The following is a 17,939-nucleotide window of genomic DNA, read 5'->3' as shown; positions in this document are numbered from 1 at the left end:
TTTAATGGTCATTGTGTGTTCTGTGTAATAGTGTCAGCAGCAGCAATGATAAAAACAAGTTCGATTTCAGTTGTCAGGTATGTCTGAGAATATTCCAGTGAAATCTTCATCAGAGGGTGTGACACTGGCATTTCATCAGTGTTTGTAATTTCTTCGCTAGGAGGATCTTTCTAGAAATAATTGCTTTGAGCTCCAAAGCAGCCGCTACCATAATCTTATGCAAACAAATTAAATGTAGCAAAGAAACCGAGAGACAGGTTGTGGCTGCCTTAGTGAAATGGACAACAGGCTGGCGGGGTTCAAGAAGATGCCTAAATCCTGGGTGATGTTTGAGGAGTTGGCGAGGGGTTGTATTGTGACGTTCTCTGTGGAGATACCATCTGGACCCTTTCAGCTGGCTCTGCCTATGTGCTCCCTCATATCTACAATAAACATTCTCCCCCACCACGCCCACCTTTCCTGTCTTTCCTTCATTCAGTTTGCAAAGTGATATGCAAGGAGCAGGCGGCTCCACTAAAGAGGATGGGGCAGACTCCCGTAAGCGGTGTGAGCCAAGTCATACTGCAAAAGTGATGTGAAGACAGAGAGATGAGCCCTTTACAATCAGGCTCTATTTCAAATGCTTCCCATTCTAGTTCATTAATACTTATCCCAAATCAGGGAGAAAAGTACGGGTCTCAAATCTCAAGTTTAAATTAAGAAACTGCAGCGGATAGGATTTCTTTTTTAAAAATTCACAATTTACAAATGTGATGTCAGACTTTATAAATACATGTTTTTAGGGTCTGGGAGAGTTGGATTTGAACAAAACATTTTATATACACACACATGAAATTCTCAAACAGTGAATTTTAAAACTCCGTGTTTTTAACCATGCATATGGCTCCCTGGACGGAGAGCCATGGACCCATGGAAAGTGTTGACCCAAGGTTCTTATTTTCTCATTGTCATTGGTACAGTTTTCTCCAAGTGGGTCAGTGACTCTGAAACTGGGTTACAGTGTGTGCAAATAGACCATGTGGAACACTAGAAAAGAAGAGCTCCTTGGTGGACGAGGGGTGCTGTTCAATTGGTGGACTGTTTGCCTAGACAGCACAAAGCCCTGGGTTTGATACATTCTTAGGGTTTCTCTGGCTACAAGAAAACACCATGACCAAAAAGCAGGTTGGGGAAGGAAGGGATGCTGGGGTTTTTTTTCTTACATTTCCTGATCATAGTCCATCACTGGAGGAAGTCGGGACAGGAACTCAGACAGGACAGGATCCTAGAGGCAGGAGCTGATGCAAAAGCCATGGAGGAATGCTGCTTACTGACTTGCTTCCCCCGGCTTGCACAGCCTGCTTTCTTACAGAATCCAGGACTAGCCCAGGGATGGCACCATCCCCTATGGGCTGGGCCCTCCCCCATTGATCACTAATTGAGAAAATGCCTTACAGCTGGATCTCATGGAGGAATTTTCTCATCTGAGGCTCCTTCCTCTCTGATAACTCTAGCTTATGTCAAGTTGACACACAAAACCAGCCATTCCAGAGACCCAGCATCCCATAAACCGGGTGTGATGTTGTATACCTGTAATCCCAGCACATGGAAGGCAAAGGCAAGAGGACCAGGTCTTCAAGATTCTCTCCAGCTGCATAGTGGGTTTGAGGTTCGCCTGAGTTAGGGGCATGAGACTCTTCTCAAAAACCAAATACATGCATAGATACATATGAATAAAAAAAAAGAGATACAATGCCTTAACTTAGTAATAAGGAAACTGGATTTCAGAGATTCAGATGCTCTGCCCAATGTCGTGAAGACAGTGAGTGTTTGGATCTGGCAGTGACCCTAAGGTAAGGGACACTGCCAGTGCCATGGAAAATGGCATCGTCAGTGAACCTTCAATTCCAGTCTTGGCCTTGACACATGTGAAAGTCACAGATTTGCTTTGTCATGTAAAACATAAGAACGACAGATGTGTTCCTCCAAGCCAGGCATGGTGGAGCAAACTTCTGAATCCTAGCTATCTGGAAGGCCAGGCAGATAAGTGGTAAGATCAGGGGCCGTCTGAACTCCATTAAGACTCCAAAGCCAACTTGAGTGGCTGAGTGAGACCTGTTTTGAGGGAGAACATGAGCAAAGAAGTCGGGACCACGAGGGGTGCATCCACCCACTGAGACAGTGGAGCTGATCTACTGGGAGCTCACCAAGGCCAGCTGGACTGTGACTGAAAAAGCATGGGATAAAACTGGACTCTCTGAACATGGCGAGCAATGAGGGCTGATGAGAAGCCAAGGACAATGGCACGAGGTTTTGAACCTACGTAATGTGCCGGCTTTATGGGAGCCTAGCCAGTTTGGATGTTCACCTTCCTGGAAATGGACGGAGAGGGGAGGACCTAGGACTTACCACAGGGCAGGGAACCCTGACTGCTCTTTGGACTGGAGAGGGAGGGGGAGAGGAGTGGGGGGAGGGGGAGAAGGGTGGGAGGAGGGGGAGATGGGTGGGAGGAGGGGGAGGGAAATGGGAGACTGGGAGGAGGTGGAAACTTGTTTTTTTTTCTCCTTTTCTCAATAAAAAAATGGAAAAAAAATACTAATATAACGAGGAATTGAGGATGCAGCATGGTGGTGGTGCTTGTCAATCATAGTCAAGGCTCTGAGCTCAAAACACTAGCACTGAAAACAAGCACGCTCTTGATAAGACCAGAGCAGGCTGATGTAAGGATGTGTGCCAATATTCTCATGTTTGGGAAAGGCTTCAGTTCTACACATTTGAGTCATGATTTAGTAACATGTATGGTGAAGGACAATGGTCTATATTCTGTCAATTATATTTTAAATAAATGCTGATTGGCCAGTAGCCAGGCAGGAAGTATAGGTGGGACAATCAGACAGGAAGTAGAAGCAGGCAACAAGAACAAGAGAATTCTGGGAAAAGGAAAGCTAGTCTGCTGTCCTGTCCCAGCCACAAGAGAAGCAAGATGTGACTGCACCTCCGAATAAGGTACCGAGCCACATGGCTAACATAGACAATAATAATGGGCTAATATAAGTTATAAGAGTTAATAAGAAGTCTGAGCTACTAGGCCTATCAGTTTATAACTAATGTAGACCTCTGTGTGATTTCTTGGAGACTTAACAATTGTGGGAACCAGGCAAGACAGAAAAACTCAGTCAACACATGTATATATTTCTTGATGTTATTAATCCCATCAGCATGGACTAAAAACACTATTTAGTTTGTACTTACTCACCTACCCAGTAAGTATAAATATTTGTATCTAGAGCATGTACACTGTGCTTTGCATCTATGCACTTAAATAGACTGTTTCAAGCACTTAAAATATCCTTTCATTGGCAAAGAAAAGTTTTTCATACAAATATTAAAAGCAATCTTTTTGCGATAATCATGTGTATAAACAACTCTGATGTATTCACAGCGGCTCTAAGGGTCTTCTTAAGAAGTTATCTGAAGGCTCAGAAGCAAAGTCACTTTTGGGGAAGTCCAACGGCCTGAGTTTCATCCTTGGTCCTATGTGGTACAAGGAGAGAACTGATTTCCGTGAGCTCTCCTCTGATTCCACAAGTGTGTTGTGAGATGTATGTATGCTTCCACAGACACACAGAACGAACAAAGCATTGAAGGGAGGGGAATGGAGAAAAATAGATAGCACAATAAAAACAATAAGATATTAAAAAAGAATATATGACCAAAAAATCTAGACAAATCTCCCATACCAAATTCTATGCTTTGTGCTCTGTGCTGTGGAACCCACCTGAGGTGCTAAGAAAAGAAAGGCCAACGTGGCTGCCACCATGCACTGAGTTTTCATGGCCGTCATCAGCACTTGCTGCACCCTTGAGCAAGGTGACCTCCTGGTTAGCAAAAAGTTTTCAGACTCGAGAGAAGACTGAAGGCTCATCTTGGTGCTCTGTCACGGGTGATCTCATATAGTAACATCTCTTATATCTGACACACACCCCAGGTGATTCCCAATGTTCTTTGTCCCTTTGAAGACCCTAGAGGCCTCTCTGTGGTGCTGTGCTTTGTTCCTTAGGTGCAAATGCTGTGTGGGAAGATTTTTAGTGTGTTTAAGCTGCGAAGTGAGCTGAGCTCCTGCCTCTGACTACCTACCTTTTGAAGGTTATTTTAGGCAAGGTAGTATTTGGGCCCTTTGGGGAGAGGACAGAAGTTATACAGACTATTGCCTTAGGAAAGCTACCTTTATTTAATATGTTTTCTGACTTTGGTTTTTGTTAATGTAAAGGTACACTTAGTGTCCGGTTAGCTAAGTAACTTATTTTCAGCCTGTGGGCTTCCAGTGACCAGAGTTTATCAAAAGAGTTTCTGTAGCTCAGAGAGCCCCACTTTTGCTCTGTTTTCAAAGCTCACAGGATACTTAGAAGCCTTCCCTTATCTCAGTATTGGGCCTTGAGGACGCCCTGTCTTCTCCTGCCGACTGTGTGAGACCTGGAAGGCTTGAATCAGCTGGAATTTTTGAGTTCTGCACACATCCAGCACTCTAACCCGATTTCTCCCCCACATAATCCTATAAAGCTTAATTTCATTACAGCCTCAAACAAAAGTGATATTTCCCAAACTGGGTGTGCACATCCTGGCTTAATAAATGTTCAATTATCATAACAGTGACAAAAAAATCCTGTGGTTAACTCCTGAGGCAGATTTGCTATTAAACATACATGTGCTTCTTTTCCTGCACACCCCCTCCTGAACTGGAGGTACCCCAGCATCCCTGGGGCTGGTGGATAATTGACACCCAGGCATCACTGACCTCAGCAGTTCCGTGGTTCCAGCTCCCCTGTAAGGGCAGGATCATCCCTCGGCTACTTACTGATATAAAAGCTAAGTGACTTCGCTGACTGGCTTTTCCGAGGCTCGCAGACTCCTGAGGAACTAAAGGTTGTCACCGAGAGTTTGTATTTCCCAGGCTCCTTCAGTTCTGCAACAAACTCGTGGGCTTCTTCATCCACGGTCAAATAGTCAGTAAAGTTCTCTAGATCAAATGCAAAAGAGACACACACACACAAAGCCAAAATTAGAACACACATGAATTGACACCTAGCAGGGCCCAGGATACAGGTAAACTGCTTAGGTTTGTAAAGTGTATTATTGCATTTCCTTCTTTTTTCCAAATTCAACCATACATCTAAGATGAAGGTGCTGTAAAGAGAAAAGTTAACTCAAGTTCAAATTGTATTCATAATACTTTAAAATGTCAAACCTAAAATATAGTGTCCCAATCCATCACACGGCTGTGTGGTATTCACTCACACATCCCTAACACAATCGTGTACACAAAAGAAATGGGCTTTGAGGGAAAGACAGCGTTTGCTGCCCTCCCTGTATGATTTAGGAAAAGGCAATACATAATTAGTTCTCACTAAATACCTCACTAAGTTTCTGCAACATTGAATGTTTTTTAAATATTGGGTTACTTCTGATTCAAAGACACGTCAGTTTCCCCCTCCATCTATCTGCTCCAGCACTGTGGATGGTAATATTTATTCTAAGCTGCCTCTGTGTCTGCCTCCTGCAGCTTATAATTTCGGTTGAAGCTGTTACTATTATTTGGCAACAACGGTCTCCAAAAAAAGCACGGTACAGTCAGATAAATGCATGATTTAATTGAAGTTTCTTGAAAATAGGTTGTAAAAAAGTGTTTTGAGTTACAAAATACTGTGTTCCATAGAGTAAACTGAGAAACAAACAAAAACAAACAAAAAACAAAAGATGAAAGGAACTTTAAGAACAAATAGGCAGCTGGGGGTGGTGCCGCACGCCTTTAATCCCAGTACTAGGGAGGCAGAGGCAGGTCGATATCAGTGAGTTCAAGGCCCACTTTGTCTACAAGAGCTAGTTCCAGGACAGGCTCCAAAACTAAAACTACAGAGAAACCCTGTCTCAAAAAAGAAAAAAAGAACAAATAGACAATTCAAACAGTAAATACCTATAGTGACCAACAGTTTCAATTTCTCGAAATATTAGGGTGTTGCTGATTACTATTGTCTAGAATAGAGAATGAAGAGTTATTTTGTCTCATTTTGCTAAATAAAAGTCAACCAGCTTTCACAATAAGGCAACTTGATTCTAAAGTCCCGCCGTAAAATAAATGCTGCCATTTTAGCTCCCAACTTGGATGACTGGGCAACTTTTGCCCTCTAAATACTAGACAGAAAAACAGAAATGGCATGAGCTCTTGCGAAACCCTAGCAAGCAGTAAACAACACAGAAAATCAACAGTGGAGCTATGCTATGGCTCTGCTTTTATACATTTATATAATATATACTATAATATGATATAATACAATGTATAAGTCTGGTGAGTGTGGTGGCACATACCTGTAATCATAGCACTTAGAGGTGAAGGCGTGAAGCCCACGATAATCCTCATCTACACGTCAACTCTGAGGCCAACCAAGGCTAGACAAGGCCCTGTCTCAAAAAATAGCACACACACACACACGTACAGACACATATGTACACACACATGCACATGTGCGTGCAAACACACAAACTTACAGGCACACATATAAACTCTCCTTTCTCTCCTTCACGCACATGCACACACACGCATGAACGCATGCATGAGCACACACATGTGCACGCAAGCACACAGACTTATAGGCACACATATAAACTCTCTCTCCCTCTCTCTTTATCGCTCACACACACACACACACACACACACACACACACACACACACACATATAGTTTCAAACAATGGATGAAATCAAAGCAGTGTATCCACTATGGTGGGGATACTATCATCTCCTGCCTGTTTTCCATTTACTATGAACTCGACAGGGCAAATTTGACCACCAGGTCCAAAGGCCACATCCATCGTACTCAGGCTGGCCACGGAGCACAGACATCCAGAAGTAGTCACTTTGTAGAGTGATCTTCATTGCAGCCTCAACTACGCACATAAGTAAACAACATTTCTTAAGGGTAGGCTGTATTATGTTTGGTGGTCCTGTTTCTAGTTCAAAGTATAAGGTCTTCTTTAGTGGCCTGGGGTATGTGAAATGCTGGCCAGAGAAACGTGTAAACTTTGCAATGGCTGTAACTTGAAAATCACCCAGACATTAAAATTCTGATCTAATCTGTGTATTTTGGTTTTCTGCTTTCAGGCCAAACGCAACAGTTAATCAAAGTCCCTCTTTGACCTTGTGTCCCTCTCCCTCCCTGAGTTCAGGTCTCAAAATCACTTCAGTCGCCTTCCCTTGGTGCCATTTATGTCCTCCAACTCCCCGCTGCCTCACCTTCCCTCTCTATGAGGATATTGAACCCATCGAAGGCTGTGGGCGGTTTGGGCGGTAACCAGCTCAGCGTCATCTGCACCGGGAAGGCAGAGAAAGGGTCAGATGTGGGCTTCTCTGTCGGGCCAAGTGTGGTGTCGCTGTCATAGTCCACGGGCAGCACGCTGACAAAGTCCTCCTCGTTCTCAGGGGTCGCAGACGCGCTGTCCCACCAGTAGGGCTGAGACGTGCTTTCATAGTCCGTGCCGTTCAGGTCAGGCCAACCGGAAGACACATTGCTGGGGGGAGTCTCCGGAGTCTCTTCCGGGAAATGGAAGAGTCTGTCCCTTCCGATTGTATCCTGCCGTTTGAGGAATGAGTCATCGGGGAAGCTCCCACTTGGCTCTTCCCAGTTCTTGTTCAAGTTGACAAAGCGAACGGAGATATTTCGTGGAGGATATGGAGCTGTGGAAGAGAGTTTTCATTTTCAAGCAGCTTTGTAACTGTGAACTGAATATTCATTTACTCTTGAGTCCAACATGCAGACTTATCAAGTACAGTTTAACTTTGCTTCAAATATATAGAAAAAAAATTGAAAACTTTTATGGTGTGTGTGTGTGTTCCCACATGCCACATATAGAGATCAGAGGATAATTTCAAAAAGCTGGATCTGTCCTTCTTTCATGTGGGTCCAGGAGATTGACCTCAGATGACTAGGCTGCATCTCTGGACAGCCACAGAGAAAGTGTTACGAACAAGTGTTTTGTGGTTTTTTTAAGCAAACTGCATATAAACTTCTAACATTTTGTACAGTATATATATAATATAGTTCTATCTATCTATATATATAATATATATATATATATATTTCTATCTCTCAGCATCTCGCTTGTCATATTGAAATTGTATTAACTTGTGAGACTGTACATGTTGATGTAGTAATTGGACTTCTTCTCAAGCAGAGTTATGCAAAACAACCTGACTTTAAGAAAACATGTGTCTCTGTCCCTGGGTATCTTAGATGATTTGCTTTTAGCCATCATAATACACATTCCCATCTCTGAAATGAACCATATGAGCACACAGGAACTATGGGTTATGGAAACATGTTTGCTCTACAGATAGCAAGTCATAAAGACAACTGGTACATGCTCTGCCCGCAACAGTTTCTAACCGCCTATCAAATGGCCCCTGCAATGCCCTCTCCATGGACATCTGGGCGAAGATTCATCCCCCTCCTTCATAGCTCTGCTGTGCCACTGATCTCATTCTGCCCTACTGCCCTTCGTGTCAGATGACACCCTTTCTGAGGACAGATTGCCTGTCTCATTGGTCTCTATGGTTTTTTTTTAATCTTTCTTAGAATTAGGACCATGTCCAGATGAAAAAGAGTGGTCATTGATGTGTCTTTATCGGAACAGAATATGAAAAGTGCAATTGGCCAGTTTCAGTTTAAGAGGAATTACTTGTTTAGATCTTTCTGTCTTGATAAAATGAACTGGGAATCCTGACACAGAATTTCAGACAGAAAGTGGCCTGGGTGGTCTGTCCTTATGAATCCCATTCTTATGAGAATGGGCTCTCCAGCATTACTGAACACACCAGGTACTCTCAATACTGGTTAAACGATGAATACTTGGTAGTATGTGTGTAGTTTATGCATCTATCCCTCTAGCCATCAATTCATACCATAGTTTTTCTGCAGTATTTTTAGTGGCTTGAGAATTTCATACAGGTGTGCAGTGTATTTTGATTATATCCACCCCCACTCCTTGTCTCCAACTCTTCCACCTCCACTCCTTGTCTCCAAGTCTTCTCACGGTCCATAAGGGTATTTCTTATTTACTGATGCTACTAAGGTCAGTCCTGAAAGATTTAGGCATGCCTGAGTCCTAATATTTCCTTTCATTAATCAATTATCTGTACTAGGATGTTTGCCATCTGCTTTTATTCAACATGGACACTGGTCAAGGTTATAGAGTAAGCAAAACCTACCAGATCCAGTTAAGTAACTTGGTTATAACTTTTAAGACTATCATCTGTAATTTTATTTGAAAACATAAAAACTAAGCTTTCATTGATTTACTTTAGATTTTTTCTTGAATATTTTGCTTAGATATCTTTAATATGGATACAAATTTTCTTTGTTATAAAAAATAAGTTCTTTCTTAGCGTTGTGACAAAATATTTCTTAGATATATTATGAATTTTTTCCCTTACAAACATTAAAAATAAACACACAGCAGCACCCATTTTCCTGGGCTATTTTCTCATGAGGTTCGATTCCTCCGACGACTTACCCGTTCTGTGTTGCTTGGGTTCGTGGCCCACGCCGCTGTACTCTACCAGAGTACTTTTGTTAAACGTTGCCTCAGATACCAACTGAAAGGTTATGTTGCTGTAGCATATTCCTGGTAGCCAGTGGTTAAACACTGTTTTCCCCTTAAAGAAGTCTGCAAAGGGAAAGACCAGTTACTTTAAAATCAGGAGCTCCGTAATGTCACATACTTGGAGAAAGTCCCAGTTAAATTTAAATATCCACAAAATGACTTTTCCCTCAATGCCTGGCACAGTCAGTAAAAATGAACTGGGAGTTTGAGATGAAAAAAACTGAGCCTGTGCCCCAATCCTGAAAAGTCTTTGTTTTCAAACTGTCAGCATTCCTAATACGATTTGACAAACTAAAATTAATTTTTTTATCTTCTGAATGTTCTGTGTATACAGGAATTATGGAGATTAGGTTTATATTAGCTCTCTATTAATAGGAAAAATAAGTGAGCTAGCACTTTATGGCAAAAGAAACAGCAAGTGTACAGGAAGGTTTTTCTCCTGTAGAAAGCGTCTTATGTAGAACGTTCACTGGTTTACCTGAAGAGTGGTCACACAGGAACCCAAAATACCACCTTTTGCTTTTGAGAATAATCTTGGACCCTCCAATGGAAGTGGGAGAAAGCTGCCCACTTGCTAGAAAGGCAAGAGCTGCCCCTCCCAGAAGGAAGTGCTGTGGGTGTGGTTGTCTCTAAACCGTCTTGACTTTGTGTCCTGGAGCAGACATACTGCATTTGGCAAGAATAACACAATTCAACCAAAGTGAGAACTTCTCATTTTGTATTTGTGACTTCCAATTCTCAGCAAAAGACTTTGCATTTATGACTTCCAATTCTCAGCAAATGAGCTGGATATGCTAAGACCCCTCACAACAAGGTTTTTCTTGAATCAATAACTTTTTCTTAATGGCTCATTTGTCAGTCAAGTAGTGAATTACACAGACTCCTTAGAGTAAGCAAGATCTCTAGAAAAAGTCTGCAGGAAGTTAATAGCCATCGTTTCTCTAGCCTCCTCGTGCCTCTTACCTTTGTAGAGCATCGTCCTGAAGTCCCTCCCTTCCCAGTAGCTGATGTTTACTCTGCTGAACACGTTGTATTTTTCTGGATAGTGAATTTCAAACAGGACTCGTGTTTCAGGAGAAGGTTTGTAGTCATATATGGAGACACTGGTTACAGGCAAAGGTTCTACAGGGGGAAAGAGAGGTGACAGAGAGAGGGGTGGAGCCATCATCAGTCCGTGAGTGCACTGTTGCTCTAATGCAACCTCACTCACACTTTTGCAACTGCCCTTCCTCCGCGAAAACCTCCTCTGAGCTTTAGCAGTAATTAACAATGCACGCTTTGGATGATCTTTTCTGCTTTTCAAACAGCTCTCAAACTCCTAAGCTTTCAGTTTCTCACTTGTAACAGCTTTGAAGGTTAGGAAGTACAAATATCAATGTCTCAATTCACTAGACAAACATAATGCAAACCTGGAGTTTATAATGCTTGTCATATGCAATTTAATAGGTTTTGTGGCAGCATCTGTCTGTATTAGCAAATTCTTTGTTCATTGTCCTTGTGCCAACAAAATTAGATATCAATAATAGACAGGTAACAAAAAGTAATTTGGGCTGTAGGCAATGATAAATATTTATGGGGTCATTTATTTCTTTGTGTGATTTTTGTGATTTTTCTGTTATGAATAAGAGTGCAAACCACTCAGTGTTATGCATATGATCATTTATATCATGTATATTAAGCCTCTCTCTCTACAGAAGCTCAAGGATATTCTTAATTTGCTTGGTTTTGATTTATCATGAAACATTAGAAGTACACGCTCTAAAAAGCCCATGATTGTTTTTCATATGTCCTATGCACCCCATTCTTACATAAACAGTTTCTCTACCCTTCCAAAAAAGTGAAGTAGATATGTTTTATTTGAATAATTTTGCAATAAAATATTATAAGGGCTAAAGAGGTGTCTGAGTGCATACTGGACCTGATTTCGATTCCAAGTACCCAGGGAAGTAGACAGAGTCCCACCCCTAACAAGAAGCTACTTGCAAATGATACTTGCTGGCAAAAGGGAACACTCAGTTTACTCCAATGATGTATAACTGGGTATATCATTCATACTTAGGCAGGCCCCATACAAAGAGATAATTGGCCAACTGAAAACAGAATCTGTGTTTTTGTTTTTATCATAGATTTTGATATTTTTGTTCTATTGTTTTATTTTTATTTGTTTTGATTTTTTTTAGAAAGAAAGATAAAAAACATAAGTATGAGTGGGTAGTGAGATGGGAAGGATATGGACAAAAAGGGAAAAACGATGATCAAAATATATTTGTCTGAAAAATATTTTAAATGAACACATCAGCAAAGCAAACTTTTAATTTAGTCTAAATAATTATGTTTTTATTTCAAAAGATTTCAATTCCATTATATATGTTCTATGTGCTTCATTTGTGCGATGTTTTGTTTGGTTGTTGCTGGAAAATTGGTTTTATTCTGATCTTTATGTCTGTGAACATTGCGAATACACTGTATAAATAGCTATTTTAAATAGACTCTGACCTATTGTTTGTTTTGACAACTGTCACTGTGGGTGTGGCTTTCTCAATGGGACTTGAAGCATGGGTTCTAAGCTAATTGCTCATTTTTCCACTTTTAATACAGTTCAGTCATGGTCCTTTTTCAACAGCCATGGCCCATCGCTCATTCTGGGGTCCTTCATATGGAGGATGCTATGGTGCTTGTTGCAGACTTCACCAAGTCCTACGGTCAGGCTTTGTCTTGGCGCTGAGATTGTCTAGGTGCCCTTTTCTACGTGGAAAGTCCAACTGTGCCTGGTGTAGCATGGCACATGTTGATTCTTTTGCTAACTGGAGTCCAAACCCAGGATTACCCTTTGTATACCTGGAGTTCAGCAAGGCCCCTTCATACTACACTAGAGTTTTAGTTTCTTTTATGACTTGGAGACAAGTGTGCCCTTGAACTTGGGCCTATGCCTCTCACTTTCTTTTGCTTTTATGGAAAGAGAAAATATAGATGACTGAGCAAGAATTTTCTGTCCTCTTTTAACTAGCAATCCCTGTATTAATTGATCCTTGTTTTGCTTTTAATAAATAATAAAAATATGACACACAATAAGGCCTTCTTTATGTCTAATTAGATGTTTTACATAATCTTTTTTTGAATTCTTTGTTTAATTTTTTATTTTTTGAAAAGAAAACAAACTGTCTGCCTTCATTTTACATACCAGTTCCAGTTCCCACTCCCTCCCCTCCTCTCATTCCTTCTACCTACTCCCACCCCACCTTCCTCCACTTCTCAGAGAGGATAAGACATATTGCTTTGGGGAAGGTCCAAGGCCCTCCCTACGATATCTAGACTGAGCCAGGTATCCATCCAAAGTGAATAGTTCCCAAACATCCAGTACAAGCAGTAGGGATAAATCCTGATGCCACTGCCAGTGGACTCACAGTCTGCCTCTGCCATACAACTGTCACCCACATTCAGAGGGGCTAAGAGAAAGTGGGAAGTAACCTTCAAGGCATGGGCACAGGAGACCACTTCCTAAATATAACACCAGTAGCACAGACACTGAGAGCAACAAAAAAATACATCTGACCTCCTGAAACTGAGAAGTTTCTGTAAAGCAGAGAATACAGTCAATAAAGCAAAAAGGCAGCCTACTGGATAGGAAAAGATCTTCACCAACCCCACATCAGACAGAGGACTGATCCCAAAATACGTGAAGAACTCAAGAAATTAGACATCAAAATTTCAAATGATTCAATTAAAAACTGGGGTACAGAAATAAACAGAATTCTCAAAAGAAAAATCTTAAATGACCAAAAGACACCTAAGGAACTGTTCAACATCCTTAGCCATCAGGGAATACAAATCAATGATGGAGGAAGGTCATTGGTTAAATAAAAAGAAACTGCTTGGCCCTCATTGGTTAGAAGATAGGTGGGAGGAGTAAACAGAACAGAACGCAGGGAGGAAGAGGAAGTGAGCTCAGACTCCACAGCTCTCCTCTCGGGAGCAGACGCCTCAGAGAGATGCCATGCTCCGCTCTCCAGGGCAGACACACACGATGAAGCAAGCCGCCAGGTTAGACATGCTGAACCTTTCCCGGTAAGACCGGTGCTCACAGATTATTAGAGATGGGTTGATAGGGATGTGAGAATTAGCCTGTAAGGGCTAGAGCTAAAGGGCCAAGCAGTGTTTAAATGAATACAGTTTGTGTGTTGTTATTTCGGAGCATAAGCTAGCCATGTGGGCAGCCGGAGTGCTGGGGACGCAGCCCCACCACTCTTATTACTACAAATCAAAACAACTCTGAGATACCATCTTACACCTGACAGAATGGTTACCACACCCACTTTCCAGTGCCATCAGGCTCTGTTGCTGTGTCTAGTTGGTGAAAATCTGAAAGGTCTGCATGTGGTTACCAGACGGGACATGAACAAAGGGCCAGAAGCCCAGGTAGCCCATGCTTGATAGTAACAGCAGACACTAGAGGCACATCTGCTTGAGATGGCCTCGCTTTGCCTGATTAAAATATAAGGAATGGTCCAGCTATCGGTGGGAGAGACCTAAGCATTCGTCCCTCCTGGTGCAGTTCTTTTGAGGAAGAAAGAAGCTATGAAAATCTGTCCTTTCTGATGGTAGATGTGGGGGGAAAGACTGATCCTAAATCCTAGGCCCAAGCTCCTGCTTCATGTCTAGAAGATGATTAGAGAGTGGACCTGTGTGTATCTAAATGGATCCCTGAGGTATGTTGGCCACAGTCACCCAGGACAGAGGAGTGATGGCCACCATTCACACCACTACCCTCGTTCATGTCTGCACCAATTTCTCCTTAGAACATTTTAATGGCTTTCTGAGTTAGTTCTTGCCTCTTATCTCGCTTTCATTTTTGTTTCTTCTCAACACATGTAAGTCCAGAAGCCACTTGATTCTCTCACGTAAATCAGTATCCCTGTCACAAACTAGCCACCCTTACCTTAGTGACATTTCCTTATTCAATCAGTTTCAATTTTCCTTTGTTCCTGATGTTTGGTAGTTCTCTATGTAATGCCACTGGTAATGCTTTTATATGTTTGTCACATGTTATGTCTTAAATATTCACTTGATTTTTATATTATTAGTCAGAGTGAGAAAGACACATAAGTTTATAAATTGCAAGAATATGTGTATTTTAAACAGTACCTAGTAGGCACTATTATTCTATGGGGTAACAATAGATTAGTCTGTCCAACAACAGCCTCCTGAGATAAATCTGAATTGCAAGTTGCTTTTGTATGTCTCAGGAGACAGTAGTGGGGTTTTCATTTTTAAGAGGTTAATGGGAATCAGAGAAATAGTAACTCGTGACACATGAAAATGTTTTGAAGTTTGGATTTTGGTTTCTATAAAGTAATAGAAGAGCAACACTCTGCTACCTCATGTACATACTATTTGTGATGATAGCAAAGTTGAAGAGCTACAATACAGAGTGTGTGGCCTGTAGTGTTTCATGTCTATGTTATTCGGGGCTTTGTAGAAAAAGGGTTGTCCACCAGAATAGGTGACAGATCTGAAATGGACTTAGAGGGAATTCACTTCTGCTCCATGGATAACTTCCAGAAGACTTTGACAGTATGCTCAGTCTCTGAAACACGACTCTACATAGTGGCTTGGTAATTTGTCCATTGTCTAGGCAAGACTTGATATCTTTCAGCCTGGGGTTTCTGCTGTGCGAGAGCTTTCCCCGGGGAAATCACTGCCCATCGTTTCTTTGATCTGTCTTCATTTTTTATCATGTAAAGTCTCAACTCACTTGCAGACCACTTAAAATCTCTCCGTATATTTCTGGCCATCTTTTCTGAATTATTTTGGAGAACTGGTCAGCAAGAGTTGCTGAACAATCTTGCCAGGCCTGGTTAAAGGTATTTTTATGTATCACTATTTTTCTGGTACCCCGGCTATGACAGAGAATATGCTCAATAAATAGAATTAAATAAATTGATTATTTATATTCATAATAGGGTTTAGATGACTAATAAGCCCATGGGTTGCTTCCATGTGTCTTCTGCAACCTTGACAGTTACCATTTCTAAGTCTTTCCTGATACAGAAACCAATTGCATGGTGTAGCAGTTTCCCAGTTCTCAAGTAATTGTTCCCAGGTATTATGTTTTTCTGCTGAGAAACAGCTTCTTTCTCCTGAAATGCTCACACTGTAATAACCATCATCATCAGTTAAATATGAACTGGGTCAGAGCCTATGGCTGCAGGGCTTTTTTGAACTGGTCACATTAGTCCATTATGCCCAATTTATTCTTTGCCTCTCCATTCCATGCCCTCAACTTTCTCTAGACTCAGAGCAACTGTATCAAAAACTCCAGGTGCTGCCCAGAGCCTCCTGCTCTGTCATTGCTTGTTTCGTAGAGACAGGCTCCAGCACATGGTTGATGGCTGCAACAAATGCCCTTTTCATCTTCAAGAGCAGTGGAATCTGAGGTAGGACACTTAAGCCTTTAAAACAGGACACAGTGATGCTGGGGAGATGGCTCTGTCGGCTGTGTTTGACCCCTGGAACTCATAATAAGAGCCCAGAGTGGACACTGAAAAGATGGCGCAGTGGGTAAAGGTGCTTGCTGCCAAGCCTGAGGATTCAGATTTAATCCCCACGATTCACATAAAGATAGAAAAAGAAAATATATTCTTGCATTCCTTTGATCTCCAGATGTGTGGCCTCACATGTGTATCTCCATATAGACACACACACACACATACTACATAAATGAATGTAAAAATAAAACACAAAGTCAGAAGTGATAGTACAAACTCGCAATCCCAATGCTGGTGAGGTAGAAAAGGTTGATCCCTAGAGTTTACTGTCTAACTAGTCTAGTTGAACAGGCAAGCTGAAAGCCAACAATGACCCTGTCTCAAAGTAAAGATGAGTAGTGTTCCTGAGGACAACACTGAAGATAGCTTCTGGTCTTCACAGATACACATGCAACCACATGTGGGGGTTGATTTGTGTGGCAGGATATTTACATTGTGTGAAAATGTGTTGACGTGATTGGTTTAATAAAGAGTTAAATGGCCAATAGTTAGGCAGGAGAGAATAGGTGGGACTTCCAGGGAGAGAGAGGAACTCTGGGAAGAAGAGAGGTGGGGAGACACTAGCAAGAGGCAGAACAAGTCATAGGTACAGAATAAGAGAGATGTTAAACTCACGTAGATTAATAAAATTGGGTTAATTTAATTTATAAAAGCTATTTGGGAAAAAGCCTAAGCTAAATGCCAAACTTTGATAATTATAAGTAATAAGTCTCTGTGTCATTATTTGGGGCTGGTGACAGAAAAGAAAGTCTAACTACACATTTGGATGTCTATCTTTCCTCCCTTCTTTCTGCTTTTTTTTTCTTTTTAAGAGATAGGGTCTCATGTAGCCTAGGTTAGCCTTGAATTTGATATATAGCAGAGGTTGATGCCAAAATCCTTATCCTCCTGCCCCACTGTCTCAAGTGTTGGGATACAGGAATTACAGGTGTGACTCACCACAGAGCCTTCAAATTTCTTTAATAACCGTCAGCTGAAGGGCTACAGCTTCCAACTTTACTTCTCTGGTGTGGCTGTGCACTTGCTGATAAATATAACAGAACAGGGTTTGTGTTTCTATGTCCCCATTTGCACGATACTTTAGTAGCTGCTCCCCTGACTCTCTTACATGCTGAACTACTCTGAGCTAAGATAAAGGAACAACTACTAAGTCTCAGGCCAGGCGTGAAGCGATGGAGCTGTGCGAAGCAGGATGTTGACTTCAAAGAGCTGGGTTGTGGTTACGTCGCACCCACCCCTCTGGCCTGAGTCTCAGCCAGATTCATCTTTTCCTGGAACTTAAGACGGGATTTTACAGGTGAGATTTCATTTTAATTGAATTAATTTCCAGCTCTTTCCTTTGGCTCCATTAGTCTAGCAGGTCTTGGGTCTCTGCCATTGTTAATTTTCAGAATTTAATAATGACCCGGGGATTCTGCCAATGAGACTTTAATTAATTTTTGACACTCAGGTTGAAAATACTTCTCCTCGCTTGTTTTTGAGTCCATTCTTCTGATTGCTTCTCTTTTCTTTGTATCCCGATGGACACTGTGAGACTGTCCTTTCCCTTAATCATGTCCACAGCGGTCATGTATAGCTGACAGATTAATGATGGGAGCCATGAAAGCCCCCCCTGAAGCACATGAGCAAAGGGGACTTTGATGATGTGTTCCAGGGTCTCACAGAGACAGCTCTTCGGTGTATTCTGTAGTGGTACATATGTAACATATGTAACCTTATGGCGCAATGCTCAAGTCAGAGAACATGGTAACATATGTAACCT

The 17,939-nt window shown here is 41.7% G+C and overlaps 1 protein-coding gene across 3 annotated transcripts in view; it reads right to left on the bottom strand.

Moving 5' to 3' along the window:
• Ptpro (protein tyrosine phosphatase receptor type O) overlaps positions 1-17,939 on the bottom strand; it is a 219,757-nt gene that overhangs the window by 81,496 nt on the left and 120,322 nt on the right. For 2 of the 3 annotated variants that reach the window (XM_041640812.1, XM_041640822.1), the window contains exons 3-6: positions 10,596-10,754; positions 9,543-9,695; positions 7,267-7,707; positions 4,835-4,996 (exon numbers count right to left, since the gene is read on the bottom strand). In XM_041640812.1, the coding sequence (XP_041496746.1) occupies positions 4,835-4,996; positions 7,267-7,707; positions 9,543-9,695; positions 10,596-10,754 (915 nt within the window). Of the gene's footprint in view, positions 1-4,834; positions 4,997-7,266; positions 7,708-9,542; positions 9,696-10,595; positions 10,755-17,939 lie in introns of those variants that run through there. The other variant, XM_041640832.1, reaches the window with a different exon arrangement.

The sequence above is a fragment of the Microtus oregoni genome, unplaced genomic scaffold (genome assembly GCF_018167655.1).
Source record: "Microtus oregoni isolate MIOR12 unplaced genomic scaffold, Mior012 000002F_ref0000024, whole genome shotgun sequence".
NCBI classification, from domain to species: Eukaryota; Metazoa; Chordata; class Mammalia; order Rodentia; family Cricetidae; genus Microtus; species Microtus oregoni.
Note: the sequence above shows the minus strand (reverse complement) of the source record. Positions and strands in the feature narration are given on the sequence as shown.